Genomic DNA, 16411 nt, shown 5'->3' with positions numbered 1-16411 from the left:
CCAAGATTAGTGTCCAATGGCAATCTCAAATCTAATCCTAGCTTTCATTCCTTTCTTTTTAACTTTTATTTTTATTTTTTATTTATTTTGAGGAGGGGTGGCAAGTGGGGAAGGGACAGAAAGAGTGGGAGAGAGAGAATCCCAGGCAGGCTCTGAGCTGACAGCACAGAGCCCAACTCAGGGCTCGAACTCACGAACCAGGAGAGATCATGATTTGAGCCAAAATCGAGAGTCAGACGCTTAACCACTAAGACACCCAGGTGCCCCATAGCTTTCATTTGTAACAGTAAACATCAGTTATGCTTTCAAAACTAAGACTGCAGTTTGCCTACTACATGCTAAAAGATTTGTGTTTCATTACATATGTCTTCTAGCATGTGATGACTTACCTCCCTAGTGAGAAGTTAGGTATTTTAAAAAACACAACCATGCTTTAGAATTATAGCTATTTTTTTGTTTGTACTAAATGGGGACACAGGAGAATGTTTTTCAAGATTGTTCAGTTTTTCTGGTTAGAGCTGTATGTTTTGAGACATCTGGCACAGTGCTGGAAATAAACTTTGGAAAGAGGAAGTGTACGTAAATTAAGTTTGTTAGAACTGTATGTACCTCATTGGTAGCAGAAGCAGAACTAACCTTGCTTTGAAGATTGACGGTGTCCTAATTCCCAACTTCTTTAATGTTCACTTTAAAACATTCCAACATTATCTCATTTATTTTTTTCTTTAAAGTTTATTTATTTATTTTGAGAGAGAAAGCACGAGTCAGGAGTGGCAGAGAGAGAGGGAGAGAATCCCAAGCGGGTTCCATGCTGTCAGCTGGGAACCTGATGCGGGGCCTGAACCCACGAACCATGAGATCGTGACCTGAGCTGAAGTCAGATGCTTCATTGACTGAGCCCACCCAGGCACCCCCAAACGTTATCTCATTTAATCTTCATAACCCTCTGAGATAGTTAACGTTTTAATTCCCACTTTACAGATGAGGAATTTTAGTGCTAAAAAAGTTAGGTAACTTGTTTAAGGTAACAGCTGTGGTGGAGTTGAAATGTGAGCTGAGACAGTGTGACACCAGAGCCCATGTTCTTAATCACTATGCCACCCTGCCTCACTCAAGCCCTGTGTTCCAGGGGATTGAAAAAATAAAAAAAGTTATATATATACATGCACACACATGTGTATTTACACAGTTAAGCTCAATTATGTATCTAATTGCATGTATGTGTATGTCCATGTGTATATATATGTCCGATAGATCAGAGTGATTGTGCACAGTCATCTCGAAAAACATTTTCAAGGATTCAGACTGATGCCTGGTAGAGCTTTAGGCTTCACTGTGAGCCAGTTTGAATATCACAACCTTGAAGATCGACTGCATTGCTGTATACCTCAGATCCCCCCTCCTAAAGACAGCAGGCACTAGGGGGACCAGAGATTAAACTGAGTGTCTGAAGTTACCTAGGGGAGGTATGGAGTCAGCCGGGGCTTATTATATTGTGGTAACACAGTGAGCAATGCTGAAACTGACCACATAAACCAAACTCTTCCCACAGGAGTGGCTCAGGTGTTAAATAGACTTGATGGGAAAGCTTTTGATGACGCAGATCAACGACTTTTTGAGGTAAGAAAATAAATTTGTGAACCAAAGGTTATAGCTGAGTCACCTATAGTCTCCTGGTAGCAGCTTGCCAAAATTTGTCAAGTGTTTATGTATAGTCGTGAGACCTTGAGCCAGCTCTGTCGGCTGTATGGCCATCACCTTCCTTGGGTTTTCAAGCTTCCATTTATTCCCATCTGCCCTCTACCTGGAAAGGTTGGCCTGGAACAGGCTTCCTTATAAACTTTGCACCAACAAATAACCAACATGAAACCCCCACGATTATTTTTCTCTAGCCAAGAACATCTCACAGCTTCTTTACTAACTGGTTCTAAATCTACCTTCCTTCTTTTTCACGTTTACCTCATGGGTATTGTCACTTGGTTTCCTCATCAAAATATTTTATACCCTAGCCACTAAAAAGAGGTTGCTTTAGTTAAATGGAATGGAATTACTAAAATCAGTCCACGATCTAAATGAATTAAGAACACATTTGGTAAGACTGTAAGTATGTTTTTAAATTTACAAAGTCATTTTTTCCACAATGACATGAAATTAACAATTTTTTCTCATGTGCAATGTGAGCTATAAAGCTGTTACAGGACAATAGTAATTAAGAATTTTAATGTGCATATTTCCCCAAGGCCTACCTCTGTGTACAATAAAATTATATTTTCAGACCCATTTCTGATGAGTGCCTGGTTTCATATTAGATTATGCCAGTGAGTTATTGCAGTTTTTAATTAGTGGGCTTTCTCTTTCCTAGGCTTTTGTCATCTTCTGTGGCCTTGGCATCAACAACACAATTATGTACGATCAAGTGAAGAAGTCCTGGGCCAAACAGTCTGTGGCTCTTGATGTAAGTCAGTATTTATGTCCAAATCACATGCTAAAAAGCCCTAATTTTATGAGAGAAAAAAAGCCCTTATTTGGGCCTTAATTTCTCAATTTTTAATTACCTATTCATTGGGCTTTAATTATTCTAGAGTCATGGGTTTGGCTCTGATGAAAGCCAGACCCACTCTTAACAATGCTCATATGCTCACAATTTTGCATGCAATTTTAGGGAGTGCACAGATTCCTTGAAGGCCATCCATATACGTTGTACAGTTAGATACAGATTTTATGTGTTAGGTTTATTAAAAGGGATGATCCAAAAAATAAATTGTCAGGATGTTAAATGCATTATGAACTTATTTTGAATATGTATAGATAGTCTGGAAATGCACAACTTCTCATACCACAGAAGAAAACTTCACTACAAAGACATGTGACCCAGGTGGGGACAGGCTGCTCCGGACATTATCTAGCTCCCCCACTACACATGTATACATCCCACCAAGAGCTCCGACCTGTTTCCCAGGCCTGACCTGCATCTCCTCTCAGACTAGGTTCTAAGACTATAGTGCTGTCCCCCTGAATCTCCTTGTTTTGACCCAAGACCTATTGTCCCAACTTCTGGTCTATAGCCATTATCAAAGATTTTTTTTTTCTATCTGTGAAATACTTCTTAACTAGGGCAGATAAAATATCAATGATATGTGACATTATCTAGAACATGATAATATAATACATGTACAGTCTTCAAAGTATTCTGTGTAACAAGTGAGATATTGGTAGAAAGATAAAACCGAGGGAGAGGATAAGTAAGCAACACAGTGGTACCTGAAGTACTCTGATTTAAGATTTAAAAGACCTAAAATTAGTTATTTACCGATATACTTTTCTACCCTTAATTAGGCCATGAACCGTGGAAGCACAGGGATTTTATCTTTTTTATAATCTTATTCCCTAGTGCCTAGCAGGGCACTTAGCACAGAGAATGCTTTTATTTAATGATTTGGGGATTGATGGAGGAAGGGAGGAAGAGACAGAAAGAGGAAGGAAAGGATGGAAGAAAGAGATTCCCCTGCCCAACGAAAAGGATTTTTTTTTTTTTTTGGCTCTCCCTCGGAGTCCTGCTTTGTTTATATGTAATATCTTTACAACAAGGAATAAAAATAATACATCCAGGATGAATTAATAAGTAAATGAACTGTGGATATGCAACGAATAAGAATCACTAATAGACCATTAGGTCTATGTGCAGAAGTATTTTCACATCCTGACTCCGTCACCTACCTCAAGTGTGAGAATTAAATGAGATAATATAAGAGAAGATTTTAATACTCCATCAACAAAATTACAGTAATGACAATAATTTCTATATTATTACTTGCAGTAATGTGTTTATTACTGAGAAATCACCATAGACTGTGAGAAAGAACAAAGGACAGGGATTTGGAACAGCAAATGTTGTCACGACTCCACCATCTTCAAATTTTGACCTCCACAGGGTTGCCTCACTCAGCTTTTGTTTCTTTAAAAACTTTAGTTTCTGCATCTGTAAAAAAGGACACACTATACACTAGTCCCACACAAACTCTACTTCATGTTGTCGTGTTGGACTTCACACATACAGAGCATCTCATATATACCCACATGTGCACTCCTCGCCCACCTCCTGGTGGGTCTCCATCCTGTTGGGAAGGGGGTGGAATCAGTGGGTTGAAGCAGGAATTGCCATTCACCAAGGAGAGGCCACTCTCTGACTGGCACCACCTCTAGTCCTCGACCTAGAAAGTTCTAATACAGCCACAGTGTCCTCACCCATGAATTGCTCGTTTGGGTTCATAGACCACTCTGATACCTTCTGCCCTGACATACAAAAATTATTACTGACACTCCCAAATTTCCAGCCCAAGTATTGTGGTAGTCTCACCCTTTCAGAAGTTGCTTGTATGTGTGGACTTACATGTTCTGTGTGCTTTCCCGATCAGAATTCTGGTGTTGCCATCTTGGTTTCCTCCCTCCCTGCTCCACTCAACCCCTACCCCACCAGATACCACATTCCCATCTCTAATGATCGGGTGGCATCCACCCCACTCCCTCATCCAGGAATGCATATGCAAGAATATCTGGAAGGATTTCTTATCTCAGGGCTTTACAAAGACAAAAAATGATTTGTTGAGAACTACTAAACCCAAACTCAGGAGTGACATCTTCTTATACTATAGTATACATTAGCTTCTGAATGATTATATATTTTTAAAATTTATGTATTTATAAATATTATAGATGCATGTGAATAATATAAGGTGCATATTTCTATTAAAAGTATGTATTTATCACCAGCCTATTCCAATAAAGGATTTAAGCTACTTGATAGGAATGTAAATGATCCAACAAATGTTTTAAGGTAAAGTAATGATGATGATGATAATAATAACAACAGCAACAATAACAGAGGGGGGAGAGAGAGAGAGAGAGAGAGAGAGAGAGAGAGAGAGAGAGAACACACTAACCAGAGGGGACAGAACCACACACAGTGCTATCCTTATATCATCTCCTCCTTCTCCCCAAGAACGTAGGGTGACCTTCCCCTTTTTTTCCATTGTGGCTAAGGGAAGATTTCTCACTTGGATCTGGGCAGGCTCCTCTTCCACTCGTGTTGTCTCATTTTTACTTACTCTCTTCAAGTTGTTTTCTGCTTGATCTTGCATAAGATCTTTGTCTAAGTGTAGCTTTACCATCCCCGTAATCTTTTTGCAGTGTGTTTTTTTCAGCTGGCAACAAGAGTGAGGGGAAGTAATCCATCCCACAGCCCCCAGTGACAATAACCACCCCAGAAGGCTTTCCCTCCCCAGAAAGCGAGCACACATATTTCATGGCCTGGAGAGGTAATGTGAGTACATTTTTTTCCTGTGTGTTCAGGAGACTCTTGAGAGATAGCACAGCATTCTCTTGTCTTTTAAGAATCCTTTCTCTCAGGCATTTTTAATAAAAATACCACCTTGGTGCATTCTCTGGAAGTATTTCCCCTGTTCTCTGGGAAGTTTACGTCTTACGGATACTTGCCGAAGTGTCCAGGGTTCACAGGAAGTGCACTTCTAAGGCACATCTTGCTGTGTATCAGTATCCCCTGTAGGAAGCTGCTGGCTTTATCTGAGCGAGAGGCAATGCGAGGAAAAGATTTAGAGCCTTGTCTTTTACATTAGTCTGATCAGTCTAGTTAGGACTGAATCTGTGTTCAGTAGCTGTGGATCTTAGGGAAGCTACTTAACTTCGCAATCTCAGTTGTTGCACGTGTTAGATGGGTTTGGTAAGAAAGGTGTTTTAACAGGGTGATAAAACAGTTGCAGGAAAAGTATTTAGAGAGTGTTTAGTTACAGTTAGCACTTAATAAAAGCTGGCTGTTCTATTAACCAGAGCGCTTGCTGCCCTTAATCTGCACTGAGTTCTGAATGCTCTGCCCAAGAATTGCTTATAAAACTGCTCTGATTGAGGGGCTGGGGAGGAGGTGTAATTTTTTGCCCCTTTTATGAGGAAGATCGTTTCCTGCTTAAAGTTTGAGCTGAAGACAGATCCCCAATTTCCCAGATCCTGGGCACATCCTGTGTTCCACCACTGAGCATCCCAGCAGCATTGGAGCTATAGCTGCTGGGCTGCAGTGAGCCGCTCTCGCCCTTGCCCCCTACTCCTTGCCCCTACTGCTTGCCTCTGCTTCCCACTGCCCTATATGTTTCTACAGAAAAGACCAGGCACTGTAAATACAGAATTTTCCATGTTAAAAATAGCTATGCAGGTCTTCAAAAGCTGTACATCCCCAAGGACAAAGTCTCCCCAGAAGACCTCCCATGCTATGGGGTCTCTTCCCCGTTGCCACATACTGGCAACTTCAGCTCATTTTAACCTAATCCACAAATGGTGAAAAATAAAAATATAAACATATAATATGCTTTCTACTTTTTTGGCCTTTAAAAAATGAAGTGACTAATACATTGTCTGGATTTTGTTTAACAATTGAATTATAAAGCACTATTATTTTGATTATTGCTTTTCTTAAGTTCTTATAATTTAGTTACGTAATTCTATTTAAAAATCTGTTTCCTAAATATATAAAACTAATACTCTAAGACTCTTAGAGAGCTGAGATGCTCTTAAAGCTGAATAATGGAACAAAGAGGGGAATTTACTATCATTTTTCATAACTTTAATTGTTTTATCCTGATTTCCATTCTGTCTGAGTGCCAAGAGCTTCACGGGAAGTATACTAATGTATGTTCACATTTTCTGAGTGTAAGAATCCCATGATAAAAGAGGGAAACTTCACCTGAAATTCCAGAATACAGAGCAAATACAACATGAATGGAAATCAGAATATTACTTCTTCATTTTGCACACCAAGAATTGTCCTTTGGGGTGTCTTTCATAGATATTGCAAATGAAGCCTTGCTGGATGCTGATGAGAAATTTTCCGGAAAATATAAGTCAGTGTATTAAGGGACACCTAATACCCCTCTATGACCAGATGAGGAAAGGGACAAGGGTCAGACAGAGGGTGTAGAAAGGGCATATGTAGTCAGAAGTCAAGCCCCATTTATTCTACCTCCCCAAAGCCTCTCCCATCCATTTCCTCCTTTCCAATAGCCATAGCAGCCATCCTACTTAAGGGCTTCCTTACCTCTTGACGGAACAATCGTAATACCCACCTGTCTGTTCTTCCTAAAGCGTATTTCAGATTGCATCACTCACCCACTCATGGATCCTAAATTATTCCCCCATTATCTATCAGAGTACCAACTTCCTGGCCCTCGGGGCCCTTTGAAATTTCATATCAAACTATCTTCCTACCCCCAGCTCTCATTTCTCTTTTCAGAGCATTCTGTGCTACTTACAAACTCACCTACATCGTAGTCTACAGATCAGCCACCTGCTTCTCTGCCATCTGATCTCTAACACCTTCCCCGCTTCAGTTATTCTCTGTTCCAATTATGCTGCCTCCCCTCAAAGTTGTTCTGTCATTCAAAGCTCAACTTAAATGTAATCTTTTCTATAAATCTTCTAATCCCATGCTTACTTGCTCCTGACTTCATCCTATGTTATCGTTAATTGTGACTTTGTATGTTTTCCTCTGCTAGAACATGCTACCTATTCTCTGCTATCTATTCTTTATTCCTTTTGGTGGTTTACCTATAAAACCAAAAGTATATTGAATAAGTGAATGCTTACAGCCACAAATAATGTTTCTGGGCTGCCGTATCAGCTTTCCAAAAGGGAAAAGCTTAGGCTGTGATGGAAAAAGTGGCAGTCACCTTATTGGCAGTCTTGCTGACCACAGACTTGCATAGCACACCTCTGTATTCCCTTTCTCCTTTATAGGTCATAAGGACCAATCTTTTCTGTTTACTTATTTTAGGGGGGATCTCTTCCAAGGTATCATCTCCCCTCAGGTATTCCTTTCGATGATGATTAAGGAGCCAACCTGGCCTCCTGAAGATAAGGAAAAAAGAGAGAAGTGAAAGACATGATTCTACCATGTGTAATTTCCTAAGCTCCAAGGGAAAATTTTCTCTAACTGGGTGATTGACACAGCTAGACTCAGGATGCCAACAGAATGTCACTCCATTATTTTTCATCCCTCTTCCTTTAGACCTACTCTCTAGAATCAAACTTCCCTACTCTTGGATGAACTCTCTGGTACGTTACATGGCTCTTGTGACACACTCAGGTGTTAAATAGCCTCTGAGCTCCTCTCCTTCCCTGAGATTAGAAGCTATGATCAGGAAAAGGTCATAGTGGGCTTCCTTATTCTTCTTCACTTTACCTCCTCCCCAAGACAGGCGTAGAGAGCAAGATGGAAGTAGGATAAAGAGCAAACTCATACTTTAACCTGGTTTCAAGGCCCTCTGTGTCAAGCACCAACATTTTTTTTAAGTTGTGAGTTGCTTTCATAAATTCTTCAGAGAATTCTGGAGCCTAGAAATCTCCCGTTGTCAGTCCCTGATGTGGGTTTACCTCTCCTGACTGACAGGTTCTAATTGTCTCTTGGGCCCTGGCTTCTGGTGGCCCACATTTTTCTCTTTTATTTATTGTGGTCAAATAAACGCAACATAAAATTTACCATTTTTAAGCGTACAGTTCAGTGGCACTAAATAACATTCACAATGTTGAACAATCATCACCACCACCCATCTCTGGAACGGTTTCATCTTCCCAAACTAAAACTCTGTGCCCATGAGACACTAACTCCTCATTCCCCTCTCTAGCCCTGGCAGCCACTTTATGTCTATGAACTTGACTCCTCTACATACCTCATGTAAGTGGAATCAGTGTCATGTACGGACAGTATTTGTCCTTTTGTGACTGACTTATTTCACTTACCATAATGTCTTCAAGGGTCATTCATGTTGTAGTTTGTGTCAGAATTTCCTTATTTTTTTTAGGACTGAATAATATTCCACTGTAAGAATATACCATATTTTGTTCATCCACTCAATGCTTCCTGATCTGAGTCTTTTTAAGCCTGTGCATCTTTCACAGATCCATTTGGCCCATGGACAGCCACATGTGTTGGACCATTAGGTTGCACGAAGCAGCCCTCTCTTCCTGCCCACTAACCTTTAGAATTTTTAGGCATGAATCAGTAACTGGTCCCACACCACACTCTGGGGAAATACATATTAAGTTCTATAAGTGGTTTTCTGGAAAGAACCCTCAAAAAACTCTAACTAATTTTTAATATTGTGTTCTCTCCTGAATTATTTCCCTTGTCTCACACAATGCAGAGATGGGCAACAAAGCACCTTAGCTTGAAGGTAGCAGAACTAGCTTGGGACATCTTTCCAAGTCCTGTATTGGTAGCCTAGATGGTCTAGCCCCTCCTTTTAGAATGCAGTATCTGTTGTTCTCAACTATAAAGTCAGACAGAAAGAGTCCCATTTAAACATGCTGTTATCGGGGCACCTAGGTGGCTCAATCAGTTAAGCATCTGACTCTCAATTTCAGCTCAGGTCATGATCTCATGGTTCGTGAGATCAAGTCCCATGGGATTCTCTCTCTCTGCCCCTCCCCGACTGTGCTCTCCCTCTCAAATGAATAAATAAACATTTTTTAAACAAATAATTAAAAAGTAAACATGCTGTTATATACCAAAATGGCTTTCCAGACCAAGTTACTGTCAGAACGTGATCCAGTGATTGTCCAAATGATAAATGTCTACCCTTGGAAAATCCTTGTTTATTTGCAGGTTCAATGGATATAGGTTATCAATTACAAGACCAAATTCAAAACATCAGCAGAGGTGGAATTGTTCCCATTTGTGAATTCTTCTTTACTGAAAATACGTTGCATTATGTAAACACTTCTTTTGAAGAAAGGAGAAAGAGGAAACCCAAATGAACTACTTCCCTCAAATGGTTATGTGGTTATTAGTTCCCCATTGTAGCCACTACTACATTTTAAGTAAGTTTAAAAACAAACAACACTTTGGAAGCTGTTCTCTGTGAGAATTCTGGGCTCCTACTGAGCTAGTTTATAAATTACGATCAAATAATTGTGGCTGTCAAAAGGGGCTTAAGAGAACAATCATGCCAACGTTCTTGAACTTCTTCTTCTTTGGATGTGTAGCACAGTAAAGACCAATTAAGTGGATAGTGTGTGCTTCCACTTTTCCACTTGCTACTTTTGGTAGCAGACTTTTATTCCAGATAATTCTTGGTTCTTCTGTGTACCTACAAAAGTTTAGACTTAACATATCTAGCAATTACAATCTCCATTAAAAAACAAATATATGTTATTAACAGAATACTGATATGATGTTTTCATATATCGTGGTTTATCTTTAACTTCTCTCCATGGCTTTTCACATCCAGACACTTACCAGTCCCAGTCAGTTTTGTTCTTGCTCTGTGTTCATGGTTCAGGTCTTTATTTCCTCTTCCCTGGTTTAATTCTGCACACCCAAGCTGAGGATCCTGGCTCGGGTTTCTTCTTTCCTGACCCATGGTACACTCAACATACAGATTTATTTTCCTAAAATGCAATACTGATCATATCTGTGCTCTGAAACCATCAGTGGCTCCCTACTGCCTGCAAATTAGAGCTTTCAAAATTTTCCACTATTGACAGCAATCTTTTTGCTTCAGCTCTCACTTCCATCTTCTAGAAAAAAGTCTGTTATTTTGTGTTTCTCAAAAATATCCTAAGACTCCCACTCTGGGTATTTTCTCCATTTGCTTAAAGTACCTTCTAATAAACATCAAATTTCACCTTTTCCATATATGTTTCCCGATCTGCCCCCAACAGATGTGATGGTTCCTTCCTTTTAATCTCTACAAAAGGTTATTTTGCATAAAATCGCTGTTGTGTTAGTTGATCTTCAAGTATAAATATTTTACAAAGACTAGTAAAAACACGGTACTGATAATGTAGGTAGCTTATATGAAGATAACGATTAGTCCAATAGTTTTCTTATGATTTTTCTATACTAAGTATGACCCATATAAGATAATATTTTTTTACTTGTTCTTTTTTAAATGTTTTTTAAAAAGATGCTATTTAATGTTATTAAATCAAAGTATTATTGTTATGGAAGATGCAGGATGTTTTTATGAGAAGAAATTGAAAAATCAGTGGTAACCAGTGCTTAGAACTAACCACCTTATCATTTGGGTTGACAATTTTCATTTTTCTTTCAACCCTTTTAAGAGATCACTGTCTTCTGGCTTTCACTATTACTAATGAAAAACCTGCCATCGTTCTTGTTGTTCCCTTAAATGTAACGTGTCTCTATTTCTCACTGCTCTTAACAACTTCTTATTACTTCTGGGTTATTTTGTTTTCGATATATTTCTTGTAAACTGCATACATCTGAATTTAATGTTTAAATTCAATATGAGAATCTTTGTTTTTGATGAAGGATTTGATTTTACATATGTTACCTTATTCGTCCTGAGTTTTTACTTTTTTATGTTTTGCTTTTTTCTGAGTTTTACTATGTGGATTCTATTTTGCTTGATTTTGGACTCCAACGAAGTGGAAGTTATTTATTATGCTTCTTTCGCAAAAGCATTTTTTAGTCAAGATTTCTATAATTATTAAAAACAAAAATGAGCCAGTATCTTTTAACTCCTTACTATGCAGGAAAATGAATTGTGTGCACTTAACCCTCAGTTGCCTGGTTTTGTTTATGCATTATAAGATTTTAATTACATTATCATGAGCAAACTGTTAAATTTATACAGTGCAGTTATTATTTTAAAAGTACTACTCATATTTTTCAGTACTAATATAACTGTATTTTTAATACTTATTTAGACATAGTTTTTGTTTTGGTACCCTAATCATGTCCATCAAACCACCTCAAAACTTAATAGTTTTAAATTTTTTTTTCAACGTTTTTATTTATTTTTGGGACAGAGAGAGACAGAGCATGAACGGGGGAGGGGCAGAGAGAGAGGGAGACACAGAATCGGAAACAGGCTCCAGGCTCCGAGTCATCAGCCCAGAGCCTGATGCGGGGCTTGAACTCACGGACCGCAAGATCGTGACCTGGCTGAAGTCGGACGCTTAACCGACTGCGCCACCCAGGCGCCCCAAAACTTAATAGTTTTAAAACAAGAATTTTGTTATTTTTCACTAATACACCTTGACACTGCAGGAAGTGTTCCCGCCTGCCTCTTCCCAGAGTCACCCACCACCACCCCTAGAGATAACCATTGGTCTGACTTTTCCACCATAGATTAGTTTTACCCATTCTAGAATTTCACATAAATTAAATTACACAGTATGAACTCTTTTGTTTAAGTCTTGTTTCAACCCACACAATCCATTTGACGGTTACCCGTATTGGGTATATAAGTTTGTTCCTTTTAATTGATGATTAGTGTTTCATTGTGGGATTATACCACAATTTGTTTGTTTACCTATCCTCCCATTGATCAATATGTAGGCTATTTCCGGTTTGGGGCTATATGAATAAGGCTGCTATCAACATTTTTGTACAAGTATTTTTATAAACGTATGCTTTTATTTCTCTGGGGTTAGTACCTAGTATTAGAATTACTAAATCAAAAGGTCAGTGTGCAGGGGTGCCTGGGTGGCTAGTCACTTAAGCATTCGGCTCTTGATATTGGCTCAGGTCATGATCTCACAGTTGGTGGGACCGAACCCTACATCAATGCAGAGCCTGCCTGAGATTCTCTGTCTCTTCCTGTCTGTCTGCCCATCTTTTGTTCATGCACGTGTTGCAAGCGTGCATATGCTCACACATTCTCTCTCTCTCAAAATAAATAAATAATCATTTTTTAAAAGGTCAGTGTGTATTTAGTTTTATAAGAAATTGCCAAATATGTTTTCCTTCCAATGTGGTGTCCCATTGTACTCTCCTACCAAGTAATTATGAAAGTTATAGTTGTTTCACAGTCTCATCGATACTTGATGCCATCACTGTTTTCAACATTAGCCATTTTGGTAAATATTACGTTGTGGTTTTAATTTGAATTTCCTTGATGACTAATAATGTATATTTTTGCATGTGTTTCTTTACTATTTGTATATCTTTTGTGAGCTGTCCAAATTTCTGCCCTCTTTTAATTGGATTGCTTGCCTTTTTATTATTGAGTGGTAGGAGTTCTCTTCATATAGCCTGGATACTGATCCTGGTAAGATATATGTATTGTAAATGTTTTCTCCAAATCTGTACCTTGCTTACTCATTTTCTTTATGATGTCTTTTGATGAGCAGATGTTTTTAGTTTTGATGAAGTCTTATTTGTCATTTCTTTTAGTTTTAAGGTTACTGCTTTCTGTGATATAAGAAACCTCTGCCTACCCACAAATCAGGAATATATCCCCCTATGTTTTCATCTAAAAGCTGTAGCGTTTTAGTGTTTACATTTGGCTCTGTGATCTAGCTCAATGATTTTCGTATGTGGTAGCAGTTGAAGTTCATTTTATCATCGTCCCATCTATTCAAAAGTTCTTTTTTCTCCTTGGATCACTTTGGCACCTTTGTTGAAAAACAAATAACTGTGGAGCGCCTGGGTGGCGCAGTCAGTTAAGCGTCCGACTTCAGCCAGGTCACGATCTCGCGGTCCGTGAGTTCGAGCCCCGCGTCAGGCTCTGGGCTGATGGCTCAGAGCCTGGAGCCTGTTTCCGATTCTGTGTCTCCCTCTCTCTCTGCCCCTCCCCCGTTCATGCTCTGTCTCTCTCTGTCCCAAAAATAAATAAACGTTGAAAAAAAAATTTTTTTTAAAAAAGAAAAACAAATAACTGTGTAAGTGTTGGTCCACTTATGGCCTGTCTATTCTTTTCCAGTGATTTGTCGATCCTGAACTCTTGTATTAAAAAAATACGTATTTGTTAACTCAAATAAGCATTTCAATTCTGCTATTATAATTTGGATTCCCTTGAAATTTTCCCATGTTAGCCAATCCCATTTGCATGTTGTTGGCATTGTATTCAGTCACTGATCAAGTATTCATTGAGCTACTTTGTGGTGGACACTATTCTAGGTGCCGAGGATTCAGGGATGAGCAAAAAAGAAATATTCATATTCTCATGGACCTTATATTCTACTGGGAAAAGACAAGTCATAGACAAATAAACAAGTAAATTAGCAAGATAAATTCATGATGATGTATCATAAAGAAAACAAAGCAAGATGCTCTAATGAAGAGTGACCGGAAATTGGGGCTACGCAGATGCCCCGCAATTGGGGGAGAGCCCCACCTTAAGAAAGTGACAGTTGATCTTTGTTATCTCATTCTTTGTTTCTTTGCTTGTTTGTTTTTAATATTTCATCCGGGCCTATCTTATCTATTTGGTTTTCTGGTCTAGTTTCAGTGAGGCTCTTTCTTCTTACATTTTATTGAAGACACAAAGCATAAGATTTCTGATAGGTAATGGCCCTTGCATGAAATGCTACCCGAGGTATATTCTCTCTGAGTTCTCAGGATGTCCCCTTTCCCTTGGACTTCAGTGTTTACCAACTGGCAAGGTTTTGTGATTGGCCTTGAGCCTCCCTCACTGACTACTTACATACTACTGAATCCCTCAAAAGGGCCAAAGTGGAGCCCTTCAAGGTGTGGGGCCCAGGCTGGGGACTTGGGTTGCCAGGGTCTCAAGCAATACAGACAAATGCTGAGAATTTTGTGGTTCTGGTCCTTTTCTCCCTGGGCAGGGCTCTTCTTTCCAGATCCCTGTGCATTGTCTTCACAGATCTTGGTCTCCAATTCCACTGTCTTAGGACAGCCACTGTTCTCTCTTCCATATCCACTCTTGCTCACCTCCAGTCCATCCTCTATGCAGCAACAAGGATCATGTTCTACATGTGATGAGGATCCCTTTTTGTAAGTTCAAGAACAGGCAAAGCTACATAATATACCAAGAGGATGAATGCTTCAGAAGTCAGAGTGGTGGTCACTTCTAGAAAGGGGTATAATTGAGAAGTACACAAAGGGCTTCCAAAATCACAGTGATGTGAAAGCTAACCAGATGATGTCAGTCTCTTGCCTAAAACCCCTCAGTGTCTTCCCATTGATTATAATAAAATCCTTTATTGGCCTACAAGGCCCTGGATGGCCTGGCCTCTGCCCAGCACTTCCACCTCATCTCAGGCCATCCCTGCCTTACTCACATTAGCCTGAGAAGCACCTTCACCTTCTGCCCAAAACATCTTCCCTCCACCCCTTGGCTTTGCTAGCTCCTTTTTGTTTTTTAGGTCTCACCTTAAATATCATCTCAGCAAGGCTGTCTCTAACCAATTTTCCTGTCACCTCCCATACCTGGCCCACCCTCACTGTCTTTCAGCATCTTGCCAATTGACTTTGTAGCAATTATTTCAATGCATGTATTTGCCTATTTAGTAATTCCTTACTGCTGAGACAGAAGTTGCATTAAGACAGGGACCATGTGCACAGAGCTTGGCACAAATTACATCCTCAATAGATATTTCTTGGTTGAATGAATGACTAATGATTTAGACATCCCAACTACATTAATGCTGTTCTCTGACTTATTCCTGCAAATCTAATCTGATCTCAATGGCCACTACCAACCTTATCTGAGACAGATTAAAAACCGTCCTTTTTAGTCTTACTTTTGGACTTCTCTTTCCTCCATGGCAGCCAGTTATCCCTGTGACCCCAATCAGGTTAACACAGGTCTCGAACTGTGCTTTACTCCTTTTACTCCAGAGGGAGCTCCCAGCAAAACCATGCTGCATCAAATATAAAGTCTCCATGGCTCTTGCATAACCACCAAAAATAAGCAACATATATTTCTCTCAAATCACCAACCACAGTGGTCTTTTTGATTATGCAAAAACCATGAAGCGAGGGAGATAGAAAATGAATATATATAAATACCCAATAAAGGGCTACCCAATAAATACCCAATAAAGTAGCCCCAATAAAGGGCTACTTAAAAATATTCCATTAAGTGAAATCAGACTACTAATAGTTCCAGACATGTAAATTATAGATTTGAAAAACCACTGGCACATACTATAGTTGTTTCAGACACAATAATAACCAATCCAAATTGCTCAGTTAGTCCAGAAAAATGTTATGTTCTCCTCTGTTCGAATTAACAAAAGAAATTTGAATTAACAAAAGAAAAACAAGTAAGAAGGAGTTCATTAGAAAAGCATTTGTGAAACATTAATACATATAATAACCTATGTGATTAAGAAAAGCAGCCTCACGTCAAAACATAATGTGGGGAGAAATGTGATTGTGGGAAAGGAACACTTATTTTGAAGCAGTTATAAATTATAGTCCTTTATGTGTATATATCGAATCATATTTAATCACACTAAGAATCAGTCCAAAAGAAATATTTTTAATTTAAGTATTAATGACTGAGATCTTTAATGAGAGACTACTAAAAAAATTTTAAAACTTGGAATAATTATTACCACATATAACTTTTCAAAAGACCTAGGGTGTTCCTATATCATTTCACACTAAGGTCGTTGAAATGATTGAAATTAG

At 39.0% G+C, this 16411-nt stretch overlaps 1 protein-coding gene across 2 annotated transcripts in view; it reads left to right on the top strand.

The window, feature by feature from the left end:
* PDE11A (phosphodiesterase 11A) overlaps positions 1–16411 on the top strand; it is a 412306-nt gene that overhangs the window by 249359 nt on the left and 146536 nt on the right. For both annotated transcript variants that reach the window (XM_030325285.1, XM_030325284.1), the window contains exons 8-9: positions 1553–1620; positions 2363–2455. In XM_030325285.1, the coding sequence (XP_030181145.1) occupies positions 1553–1620; positions 2363–2455 (161 nt within the window). The remainder of the gene's footprint in view (positions 1–1552; positions 1621–2362; positions 2456–16411) is intronic.

The sequence above is a fragment of the Lynx canadensis genome, chromosome C1, assembly GCF_007474595.2.
Source record: "Lynx canadensis isolate LIC74 chromosome C1, mLynCan4.pri.v2, whole genome shotgun sequence".
Lineage (NCBI taxonomy): Eukaryota > Metazoa > Chordata > Mammalia > Carnivora > Felidae > Lynx > Lynx canadensis.
The sequence above is the reverse complement of the archived record's forward strand: the minus strand, read 5'-3'. Positions and strand labels throughout refer to the sequence as shown.